Source organism: Chiloscyllium punctatum, chromosome 8 (genome assembly GCF_047496795.1).
Source record: "Chiloscyllium punctatum isolate Juve2018m chromosome 8, sChiPun1.3, whole genome shotgun sequence".
In the NCBI taxonomy this organism is placed as follows: Eukaryota; Metazoa; Chordata; class Chondrichthyes; order Orectolobiformes; family Hemiscylliidae; genus Chiloscyllium; species Chiloscyllium punctatum.
The window spans coordinates 63,903,735-63,916,621 of NC_092746.1; the positions used below are offsets into that span (position 1 = coordinate 63,903,735).

Here is a 12,887-nt window from a genome sequence, read left to right on the forward strand (position 1 = left end):
CTTAGCCCAGTGTTCAGTGTTGCTTATAATTTGGGAATTAAACCACAATCACAACAGGAGGCCACAACAGGAGAAAAGTGGTAATGGATGTTCAAGGAAATATTGCAGGTCGATTGCGTTGCTGACACCACATGGTATGAACTGGCTGGGAACTCATCTTTTGAGGTATAGCCCCCTCCACCTGAACCCTTCTTTTGTGTAATAATGAGCAAAATGTTATGTGGAATAATGTAACAAAATGTTTGTGAGTTACAGCTGGTGAGAAAAGATCTGAGAGATAATGCTCATGGTTTGTGGAGGGAAAGTGAGCAAAGGAAGAGGCATGTATTAGAATGAATTCAAAGAACTGCAGATGCTAGAAATCTGAAACACAGACAGAAAGTACCGGAGAAGCTCAGCACATCGTGCAATATCTACAGAGAGTGAAGCAGAGTTAACATTTCAAGTCCTGTGACCGTGCATCACGACTGACATCTTTTAGAACTATCCCAGCCTGCAAAATGAAATGAATTTCAAGTAAAGCAGGACAAGTAGTGTGGATGTATGAATGATGCAGTCAGTGTGTTCAGGGCATGCACAGCACAGCAGCATTAAGAAGGGAGTAAAGAATGTATGAGGAGAATTATGTGCAAATCTGTAGATTGGAGGCAGAGGTAAAACTTATACTTTTGGTTTTCTTTTACGGAGCATGTCTGAGATGAAGATGAATTGCCTATCAAGACTCCTGAACATGCTTGAGTATTCACTTAGTTCAGGGCTGATCTGCATCTTAACACCATCCACTGCTATGGTTCCATAAACCTTAATAGTCTTGCCTTGACAACAATTATCAGTCTCAGTTTTGACATCTTCAGTTGATCAGGTGTCAGCAATCTTTTCATGGCAGAGTATTCCAGCTTTCTGCTGCCTTCACTATGCAGTGCTTTATGACTTAACCCAGGAATGGCCATCGTTTCAACTCCAGGTAATTCCCTCTTGTTCCAGACACGCAACTGGAAAATATAATTACACACTATCTGGATTATCAACTCCTTTAATCATTTTAACACCTCAAAATGGTCATCCTTTAATCTTGTATACTCCAGAGAGTATAAACCAAATAATTTGTCCTCATTTGATTTGGTTTATTGTAGTCATATGTACCTAAAGTACAGTGAGAAGCTTTGTTTTGCAAGCAGTACAGGCAGGTCCTAGCAAACAAAGACATGCAGATTATAGGGTTCTTCGAGTGAGGCACACAAAGTTACGGCTGCACAGGAAGTGCACAAAGCAAGATCAACATTGTTTAAAGTTAGAGAGGTCCATTCAGCAGTCTAACAACAGCAGGGAAGAAGCTGTTCTGGGCGTGTGCGTGTGCTCAAGCTTCTGTCTGAGATTAGAAGAGAGCATGACCTGGGTGGGAGGGGTCTCTGATGAAGATGATGATGGCAGCCTTTCCGTGGTAATGAGAAATGTAACTGGAGTCCATGGATGGGCAGTTGGGCTTACATGATGGTCTGGGTTGTGCACTCAACTTTCTGTATTTTCTTATGGTCCTGGGCAGAGCAGTTGCCATACCAAGCTGTTAGAATGCTTTCTGTGGTGCATCTGTAAAATTGGTGAGGCTTATTGTGGGCATGCTGAATTTCCTTAGCCTCCTGAGGAAGAAGAGGCATTTGATGTGCTGTCTTGACTGTCACTTCTACACCAACCCCCACACACTAGGCCTTGTCATCACATGGGCTGCTACCACACAACGCATTGTCAGCTCCTCATGATCCTCATGATAAACTTGTGTATATCGGGCTTTCTATTCCTTTATCTGTGCAATATGGAAATAAGGTGAAAAGCTGTCATCCCAGTACAGAAACTTGGAGATTTCATACATCATACTTTCCCAATTTGAGTACATATCCTTATTGCCTCCTAACTATGAGCCAATTGCTTACCATAAGCTGTCTCCAATTCTATCTGTGCTCATTTTTGCCAAATCAAATGCCTTGGAAGTTCATATAAAGATGGAGGACGGGACAAAATTTCTGGCTGTTAATAGCTGCTCCTTTTTTGAGGTATTTTAGGTGTTGGAGGTGGTTTCCTCGAATTCCAGGAGCAGCAATTACTGTTTTATATGCTGTTACATTGTTTTGGAACTTTGGAGGAAAAAAAAGTCAACATAACAGCACTTTTAAAAGGGAGAGGAACAGACAAAGGAAGCATATAGTGAGGTCAGTGCAAGAGACATGAGAGAGAAAAAGAAATCTACACTGCTACAGAAATCTACAGAGCAGTGAACCTGCACAGCTACTGCCTTTGCTGTTTAAATTCATGTATTTTTGGACATCGGAGTATGTCTGGGAAAATTAACAAACAGTGAAATTCACAACTAATCTTGGAGGAACCTCTCTGGGAGAAGTCACAGCACAGAAACAAATAGATGGATATTTTAGGCATGGCCTTACAGTAAGTCTGCAGTAGTGAATCGAATGTTATTTTTCTTGATTATATGTTTTATTAAGATATGTCCCTTGAATAAGCTTAAAATATAAGCCATAAGTATTAATTTAACCCGGTGCAGTGAATTGTAGTGGAATAGGACAGTGCTATTTTCTGGGTCTGTCGATTGAAAGAAGCAAAAATGGCCTTTAGTAGTGATATGCTTTTCTTGTCAGATGTGGGAGTTTAGGGAGAGTTTACAGGTTACTGAGGATTATATCTGCAATAAATGCTGTTGGTTGTGAATCTTATCCGATCGAATGGATCGGTTGGAGAGACAGTTAGAGGCAATGAAGAATTTACAAGAGAAGGGGATTTGATGGATGGCAGTTACAGGAAAGGAGAAAAGTCACGGATACAGTCATATAGATAAGTTAACTCCAGGAAAGGTAAGAGAGGTAGGCAGGTAGTGCAGGAGCTTTCTGTGGCTATCCCCATTTTAAACCAAGTATGCTGTTTTGGAAAATATAGGGTGTGATGGATTCTCAGGGGAATGTAGCATGAAAAGCCAAGTTTCTAGTATCGAGACAGACTCTAATGCAATGACGGATATGTCACGGCCAGCAGCGAAAAATCAGAATGGTGTGTTGCTTCCCTGGTGCCAGGATCAAGGATGTCTCAGAGATAGTGTAGCGGGTGGGAGAGTGACCACCAGGAGGTCATTGTCCACATTGGAACGAACGACATGGATTAGATTAGATTAGGTTCCCTACAGTGTGGAAACAGGCCCTTTGGCCCAAAACATCCACACTGACCCTCCGAAGAGTAACCCACCCAGACCCATTTCCCTCTGACTAATGTACCAAACACTATGGACAATTTAGCATGGCCAGTTCATGTGATCTGCACATCTTTGGACTGTGGGAGGAAACCAGAGCACCCAGAGGAAACCCATGCAGACTTGGGAAGAATGTGCAAACTCCACACAGACAGTTGCCCAAAGCTGGAATCAAACCTGGTACCCTGGTACTGTGAGGCAGCAGTGCTAACCACTGAGCCACCGGGCAGGAAGGGAAAAGGTTGAGATTCTGAAGGGAGATTACAGAGAGTTAGGCAGCAATTTAAAAAGGAGATCCTTGAGAGTAGTGATATCTGGATTATTCCCGATGCTACAGGCTAATGAGGGCAGGAATAGGAGGATAGAGCAGATGAATGAATGGCTGAGGAGCTGGTGTATGGGAGAAGGATTCACATTTTTGGATTATTGGAAGCTCTTTTGGGGTAGCAATGACCTGTACAAGAAAGACGGATTCCATCTAAATTGGAAGGGGACTAATATACTGGTAGGGAAATTTGCTAGAGCTGGACGTGAGGGTTTAAACTAGTAGGTGCAGGGGTGGGGCGGGCGAGATAAGGCAGATCAAGTGACTGCGGTGTCTGTGGGGGAGCACTTCGGGGTCAGCAATCATTCTATTAGTTTTAAAATAGTGATGGAAAAAGATAGACTAGATCTAAAAGTTGAAGTTCTAAATTGGAGGAAGGTCAATTTTGACGGTATTAGGCAAGAACTTTCAAAAGCTGATTGGGATCAGATGTTCGCAGGTAAAGGGATGGCGAGAAAATGGGAAGCCTTCAGAAATGAGATAACGAGAATCCAGAGAAAGTATATTCCTGTTAGGGTGAAAAGAAAGGCTGGTATTGGGAATGCTGGATGACTAAACAAATTGAGGGTTTGGTTAAGAAAAAGAAGGGAGCATATGTCAGGTATAGACAGGATAGATCGAGTGAATCCTCAGAAGAGTATAAAGGCAATAGGAGTATACTTAAGAGGGAAATCAGGAGGGCAAAGCGGGGACATGAGATAGCTTTGGCAAATTGAATTAAGGAGAATCCAAAGGGTTTTTATAAATACATTAAGGACAAAAGGGTAACTAGGGAGAGAATAGGGCCTTTCAAAGATCAGCAAGGTGGCCTTTGTGTGGAGCTGCAGCACTTGGGGGGGATACTAAATGAGTATTTTGCATCAGTAATTACTGTGGAAAAAGGCATGGAAGCTATAGAATGTAGGGAAATAGATGGTGACAGCTTGAAAAATGTCCACATTACAGAGGAGGAAGTGCTGGATGTCTTGAAACGCGTAAAGGTGGATAAATCCCCAGGACCTGATCAGGTGTACCCTAGAACCCTTTGGGAAGCTAGGGAAGTGATTGCTGGGCCTCTTGCTGAGATTTTTGTATCATCGATAGTCACAGGTGAGGTGCCGGAAGACTGGAGGTTGTCCAACGTGGTGCCACTGTTTAAGAAGAGTGATAAGGACAAGCCAGGGAACTATCAACCAGTGAGTCTGACCTCGGTGGTGGGTAAGTTGTTGGAGGGAATCCTGAGGGAATCCTGATGTACATGTATTTGGAAAGACAAGGACTGATTAGGGATAGTCAGCATGGCTTTGCGCGTGGGAATTCATGTCTCAAAAACTTGATTGAGTTGTATAAAGAAGTAACAAAGAAAATTGATGAGGGCAGAGCAGTAGATGTGATCTATATGGACTTCAGTAAGGCATTTGACAAAGCTCCCTATGGGAGACTGGTTAGTAAGGTTAGATCTCATGGAATACAGGGAGAACTATCCATTTGAATGCAGAACTGGCTCAAAGGTAGAAAACAGAAGATGGTGGTAGAGGGTTGTTTTTCAGACTGGAGGCCTGTGACCAGTGGAGTGCCACAAGGATCGGTGCTGAGTCCACTACTTTTTAACATTATATAAATGATTTGGATGTGAGCATAAGAGGTACAGTTAGTAAGTTTGCAGATGACACCAAAATTGGAGGTGTAGTAGACAGCGAAGAAGATTACTTCAGATTACAACAGGATCTTGACCAGATGGGCCAATGGGCTGAGAAGTGGCAGATGGGCTTTAATTTAGATAAATGTCAGGTGCTGCATTTTGGGAAATCAAATCTTAGCAGGACTTAGACAATTAATGCTAAGGTCCTAGGGAGTGTTGCTAAATAAAGAGACCCTTGGAGTGCAGGTTCGTAGCTCCTTGATAGTGGAGTCGCAGGTAGATAGGGTAGTGAAAAAGGCGTTTGGTATGCTTTCCTGTGTTGGTCAGAGTATTGAGTACAGGAGTTGGGAGGTCATGTTGCAGCTGTACAGGACATTGGTTAGGCTACTGTCGGTACATTGTATGCAGTTCTGGTCTGCTTCTTATCAGAAAGATGTTGTGAAAGTTGAAGAGTTTAGAAAAGATTTACAAGGATGTTGCCAGAGTTAGAGGATTTGAGCTATCGGGAGAGGTTGAATAGGCTACAGCTGTCTTCCCTGGAGCGCTGGAGGCTGAGTGACCTTCTAGAGGTTTACAAAATTATGAGGGGCATGGATAGGGTAAGCAGCCAAAGTCTTTTCCCTGAAGTGCGGGTGTCGAGAACTAGAGGACATAGGTTAGGGTGAGAGGGGAAAGATATAAGCAACTTTTTCACACAGAGGGTGGTACATGTGTGGAATGAGCTGCCAGAGGAAGTGTTGGGAGCTGGTACAATTGCAGCATTTAAAAGGCATCTGGATGGGTATATGAATAGGAAGGGTTTGGAAGGATATGGGCCGGGTGCTGGCAGGTGGGACTAAATTGAGTTGGAATATCTGGTCGGCATGGACGGGTTGGACTGAAAGGCTCTGTGCCTCTATGTAATAAATTAATTTCAGACGCTCCCTTATCTATCAGTTTAGTTATTACCTCAAAATAATTCAAGCAGTTTCAGTAAACATGATTTGCCCTTTTACAAATCCACATTGACTCTCTATGATAAGATCACAGTTGACAAAGCACTCAAGCATTCTATTGCGATTAAACAATCCGAGTGAATTCCCTGCAACAGATGTTAGAATAATAAGCTTGCACCTTTCCTCCTATCCTCCTTAAATATTGAAATGATATTAGCAACTTTCCAATTGAACGGGATACGTTTTCAACCAAGAGAGGTTTAGAAGCTGATGACTAGTTCATCTCAACGTTCTTCCCCAAATCCTCCTAATACCCTGTGGTGGGAACCTTCAGATCCTGGATGTTTATTTATTTGTGGCCTCTATATTTTGTTCATTTTAATTTTTATGGTTATATTAAAACTTATCTTCCTCCCTGTGATTTAGTTTTATTTTTCCCCATATTTCTGGTATTTTAGCTTGTTCCTCTCTTGTGAAGACCAAACTAGAATAAGAACTGAGTAAGTGACCAAAATATGTCCAACATCCACCTGAAAGGCATACAAATGTGTTTTTCATATATCTCGAGATGATTAACTTGGTGATAATGTAATGCTTGCACTATTTGCCAAAATTGTCTGATTATGATTTTTGCCACATGTTGTCACTAAGTGGATGAGAGATGACCCATCCTTAGTGTTGTTAATACCTTTTGAACAGCCATTGATGATTTTGCACGTTTATAATTTCTGACTGAACATTGCTGATCATGTCTAATTTGCTGACATTGCAGAGAACTTCTGTTTCCAGAAATGGCAAATAGAGTTGCTTATGTTCACTTTTTTGTTTCCTCTTTTTGCCTGTTTTTGAAGCTGTTGTTCGTGCATGTGCCGATGGTGGAGCAAACCGACTGTATGAGCAAACTGAAGGAAGGCAAGACAGGTATAGACACCAAATAATTACTCTCCTGTTATCTCTTTTTAATCTTCTTCCTTGAAACTGTGTTAAGTGGCAAGTTGTCCAGTATTTCTGAAGGCAAGGAACATTTCTGTTTTAAAGTAAGTCTGCCTTGATGATAAGAACATGAGAAAAAGGAGTAGGGTTATTATATTTAAAGAAGCCATGATCAGTTTAAAGTACTCAGGATGGACAATTGGCCTTCTACTCAAAGCTTTCTACTCACAACAGAAACTCAATGACGACACTTACTTTAACAGAGGTGAAGACATCAGAAACCTGATGAATATTCGTGTCCCCACAGCTTGGAAACAAATTGAGCATTCAAGCTAGAAGAGATTTAAACATTGTTTCTGTAATTCTGTTCCCTGATTGTCAGCTCAACCTTTTTCCGTCACTGCAGAATCATTTTCTCTTCAGCTGTGAATGTGTTGGGGATGTGCCAACAATTAGTAGGATTGAGAGTGGTGTCAGAATGCTGCGAGAGTCTGGAAGATTTCTTTCCTTTGTAGGAAACTCAGCACAAAATAAAAGGTAATATCAAACAAAAAGGTATGGGTGCCAGTAATTTTTAATGAGGGGAATTCTTAATTAACAGTGTTTAGAATTAGGTAAAATGTCAGTCATGTCAATTCTAAAGCAAAAACAGTAATTGGTGACAGAATTCAGCAGGTCTGGCAGCATCTGTGGAGACAAAGTAAATTTATCTTCAACAGAAGTGTTAACTCTGTTTTCTTCTCACAGATGCTGTCAAACCTGATGAGTTTCACCAGCAATTTCTGTTCTTGTTTCAGACCACTACTATCCACATTTCTTTGTTTTGTTATAATCTTACCAGTTCTCTCCTCTGAATGAGAACATGCTACAATTACACAGTGGATCATTCAGCATCTGTAAGATGAATTGTTTTTTTAAAACTATTTTACATATGCTAGGTCCTGACTGATCAGTGTGTTTCCAGCACCTTCTATTTTTATTTCAGATTTATTTGCTACGCTTACCATTACATTGAGTCAAAAATTGTAAAGAAACATTTAATTTTAAAATATATTTTGTCTTCCCTTATTGCTGTAGAGCAGCTAAAATTCTTAAGGATAGAAACTAAAATTGCAAAGAACACTAGAGTAATGAGTATTTCCTAAACCTACAGGCTGTTCTGCTATAACGCAGACGTTATTTTGTTGACGTGAATTCACTATAATGAATTGGGGACACAGTTTCTACCGCATGAACTTTTAACTGTGCTTTGGTTGGAACATCATCACGTAACCAACACTTTAAGTGCTGTTTCTAAAGTGCAATATTTCTATGATGTAGGGTTGCACAAGAATGCAGCTATCGCATTGTAAAAGAACTACTTGTCTTGGCTAATCTCTGGAAGTGTGAGAAACCTACCAATTCAAGCTGATAGTTATTCCAACAAACCACGTTTGCTCCATTCCTTGTTGCTGACATTCCTTTGACATGAGCCTGTTCTGCAGAGTTCTTTCTTACATAAGGATATTATCAATCAGCACTTAATTCTCATATTTGCATATAACCATGTTTGATAACAGAGGTCACCACTAATTTGTTGCAGGTTTGTGGGATATATTTACATTCACTTTATCTTCTAAATAACTTTGCACACTGCAATGTGAAATTTGACCTTGCTTCAAGATTGATTTTACAATTTGTAAAATTCACTTGCATGTAACTACCGTAATCTTCCTTGTTGTCAATCCACTTTATGACACGCAGAAAGATTGTATTTTGTATTGTGGTGCTTATCTATTTTGACTCCTTGGCGATTGTTAAGTTAGAAGCTTGCTTATCCGATGCCCATTACTCAAAAAGCAGAAATTGCCTCCACTTAAATAGTGGGAAGACCAAAGTCACTGCTAATCTCTGCCAAAAATTCCATTCCATTGTCGCATGCTTGCTGACAATTGTCTGAGGTTGAGCCAGACAGTTTGCAATTCTGATGCAACATTTCACTTGATATGAGTTTCTGATCATATATTTTGTGCCATCATTTAAGATCATTTATTTCCACCTCCTCAATATTGTAGCCCTACCTTAGCTCACCTGCTGCTGAAACATTCACCAATGCCTTTGTAATTCCAACTCCTGATTATTCCAAATGACTCTTGCCAAACCTTCCACATTGCACCCTACCTAAACTTGAAGTCATCTAAAACTCAGTTGCTCATGGCTTAATCCATATCTCGTCTCTAACTCCTATGCTTACTGACATACAGTGACTGTGGTTCAAGCAAAACGTAACTTTTAAAATTCTCACCCTTGTTTACAAATCTCCCTTTTGGTATCGCCCTTGACCATCATTGTTTTTCCTCCATGCATCATTCTCTGAGATTTGTGCAGTTCTCGTATTCTGCCACCTAGATTATAGCTGATTTTTATCACTCCAGCTTTAGTGACTCATCCTTCAGTTGACTGGGCCTGTGGCTCTGGAATTCCTTCCATGGATCACTGGCTTCTCAAACCTCTTTCCTCCTTCAAGGCCATCTTTAAATCCTACTTCATTAACAAAGCATTTGGCTACGTACCCTGATATCGTTATAGAACCCAGTGTAATATGTTGCTTTATAGTGATCCTTGAAGTGCCTTGACACAGTCTATTGCATTAACAATTCTATAGAAATACAAGTCATGGTTACTTCTTTCATAGAATAAAATGTATGATTTTGCATTTCGAGCAAGAACCTGGTGTCAATAATAACGTGGCAATAGTCTAAATACATTTTTGGCATACTTCTGAAATAAGCACTGCACTTAGCTGATGAAAGGACAAGTCAGTCTCATATAAGTCCAACTGAAGGATAAACTATTTGAGATGACCCAAAAGCTTTTGGGTGAAAACAAGTTTTATGTTGGTGTGATGGTGTTTTTTTAAACTAGATTTCTCTGAGTTGAATTCTAGTAAAGCTGTAGCTTCCAGTAATTGATCATGTTGCCACATTATCAGGACTATGATAATCCTGAGGGAGGAGGGAGAAGAGAGGGGGAGACCCTATCTGGGTGGATGTGTTTCAGCCAACTTTTTGAGTTCGGAAATATTTAGCTGCACAGCAAGAAATATCTCTTTCGAGCAGAATTCAGTTATTATTTCCTGTTATCTGAATGAGTTTCAAGTTATTTGCAGTTGGATGGAGAGAGAGGAGGAGCAGTGTACAGGAGGATGGGGAGTGACAAGGAGCGGTGTACAGCAGGACGGAGAGTGAGGAGGAGCGGTGTACGGCAGGGAGGGGAGTGAGGAGGAGCGGTGTATGGCAGGATGGGGAGTGAGGAGGAGCAGTGTACAGCAGGGAGGGGAGTGAGGAGGAGCGGTGTATGGCAGGGAGAGGAGTGAGGAGGAGCAGTGTATAGCAGGATGGAGAGTGATGAGCAGTGTACGGCAGGGAGGGGAGTGACGTGGAGCGGTGTACAGGAGGATGGAGAGTGATGAGGAGCGGTGTACGGTTGGATGGGGAGTCAGGAGGAGCGGTGTACAGCAGGATGGGGAGTGACAAGGAGCGGTGTACAGCAGGATGGGGAGTGACAAGGAGCGGTGTACGGCAGGATGGGGAGTGACAAGGAGCGGTGTACAGCAGGACGGAGAGTGAGGAGGAGCGGTGTACGGCAGGGAGGGGAGTGAGGAGGAGCGGTGTATGGCAGGATGGGGAGTGAGGTGGAGCAGTGTACAGCAGGGAGGGGAGTGAGGAGGAGCGGTGTATGGCAGGGAGAGGAGTGAGGAGGAGCAGTGTATAGCAGGATGGAGAGTGATGAGCAGTGTACGGCAGGGAGGGGAATGACGTGGAGCGGTGTACAGGAGGATGGAGAGTGATGAGGAGCGGTGTACGGTTGGATGGGGAGTCAGGAGGAGTGGTGTACAGCAGGATGGGGAGTGACAAGGAGCGGTGTACAGCAGGATGGGGAGTGACAAGGAGCGGTGTACGGCAGGATGGGGAGTCAGGAGGAGTGGTGTACAGCAGGATCGGGAGTGACAAGGAGCGGTGTACAGCAGGAAGGGGAGTGACGAGGAGCGGTGTACAGCAGGATGGGGAGTCAGGAGGAGTGGTGTACAGCAGGAAGGGGAGTGACAAGGAGCGGTGTACAGCAGGAAGGGGAGTGAGGAGGAGCAGTGTATGGCAGGAAGGGGAGTGAGGAGGAGCGGTGTATGGCAGGATCGGGAGTGACAAGGAGCGGTGTACAGCAGGAAGGAGAATGAGGAGGAGCAGTGCACAGCAAGATGAAGAGTGAGGAGGAGCGGTGTACGGCAGGATGGGGAGTGAGGAGGAGCGGGGTACGGCAGGATGGGGAGTTACAAGGAGCAGTGTACAGCAGTGAGGGGAATGCCGAGGGGTGATGTACGGCAAGGAGGGTAGTGAGGGGGAGCAGTGTACAGCAGGATGGAGAGTGATGAGGAGCGGTGCATAGAAGAATGGGGAGTGAGGAGGAGCAGTGTACGGCAGGGAGAGGAGTGACAAGGAGGGGTGTATAGCAGGATCAAGAGTGAGGAGGAGTGATGTACAGCAGGTAAGGGACTGTGGAGGAGCGGTGTATGGCAGGGAGGGGAGTGAGGAGGAGCGGTGTACATCAGGATGGGGAGTGACAAGGAGCAGTGTACAGCAGTGTGGGGAATGACAATGAGCGGTGTACGGCAGGATGGGGAGTGAGGAGGAGCGGTGTACAGGAGGATGGGGAGTGACGAGGAGCGGTGTACAGGAGGATGGGGAGTGATGAGGAGCGGTGTACAGGAGGATGGGGAGTGACGAGGAGCGGTGTACAGGAGGATGGGGAGTGACGAGGAGCGGTGTACAGCAGGGTGGGGAGTGAGGAGGAGCAGTGTTCAGCAGAGAGGTGAGTGAGGAGGAGCCATGTACAGCAGGGAGGGGATTGACGAGGAATGGTGTACAGCAGGATGGGGAGTGATGAAGAGCGGCGTACGTCAGGGAGGTGAGTGAGGAGGAGCGATGTCCAGCAGGATGGGGTGTGTTGAGGAGCGGTGTACGGCTGAATGGGGAGTGAGGAGGAGCGGTGTACAGCAGGGAGGGGAGTGAGGAGGAGCGGTGTACAGCAGAATGAGGAGTGATGTTAAGCGGTGTACAGCAGGGAGGAGAGTGAGGAGGAGCGGTGTACAGCAGGGAGGGGAGTGACTCGGAGCGGTGTACAGCAGGGAGGGGAGTGAGGAGGAGCGGTGTACAGCAGGGAGGGGAGTGAGGAGGAGCAGTGTACAGCAGGGAGGGGAGTGAGGAGGAGTGGTGTAAAGCAGGTTGTAGGGAGTGACGTGGAGCGGTGTACAGTTGGATGGGGAGTGAGCAGCGGTGTACAGCAGGATGGGGAGTGACAAGGAGCGGTGTACAGCAGGGAGGTGAGTGAGGAGGAGCGGTGTACAGCAGGGAGGGGAGTGACTCGGAGCGGTGTACAGCAGGGAGGGGAGTGAGGAGGAGCGGTGTACGGCAGGGAGGGGAGTGAGGAGGAGCGGTGTACGGCAGGGAGAGGAGTGAGGAGGAGCGGTGTACAGCAGGGATGGGAGTGAGGAGGAGCGGTGTACAGCAGGGAGGGGAGTGAGGAGGAGCGGTGTACAGCAGGATGGGGAGTGAGGAGGAGCGGTGTACAGCAGGATGGGGAGTGAGGAGGAGCGGTGTACAGCAGGGAGGGGAGTGAGGAGGAGCAGTGTACAGCAGGGAGGGGAGTGAGGAGGAGCGGTGTACAGCAGGGAGGGGAGTGAGGAGGAGCAGTGTACAGCAGGGAGGGGAGTGAGGTGGAGCGGTGTACAGCAGGGAGGGGAGAGAGGAGGAGCGGTGTACAGCAGGATGGGGAGTGAGGTGGAGCGGT

The 12,887-nt window shown here is 44.8% G+C and overlaps 1 protein-coding gene across 7 annotated transcripts in view; it reads left to right on the plus strand.

Moving 5' to 3' along the window:
- tpk1 (thiamin pyrophosphokinase 1) overlaps positions 1 to 12,887 on the plus strand; it is a 385,692-nt gene that overhangs the window by 141,822 nt on the left and 230,983 nt on the right. For all 7 annotated transcript variants that reach the window (XM_072575655.1, XM_072575662.1, XM_072575660.1 and 4 more), the window contains one exon: positions 6,983 to 7,052. In XM_072575655.1, coding sequence (XP_072431756.1) covers positions 6,983 to 7,052 — 70 coding nt within the window. The remainder of the gene's footprint in view (positions 1 to 6,982; positions 7,053 to 12,887) is intronic.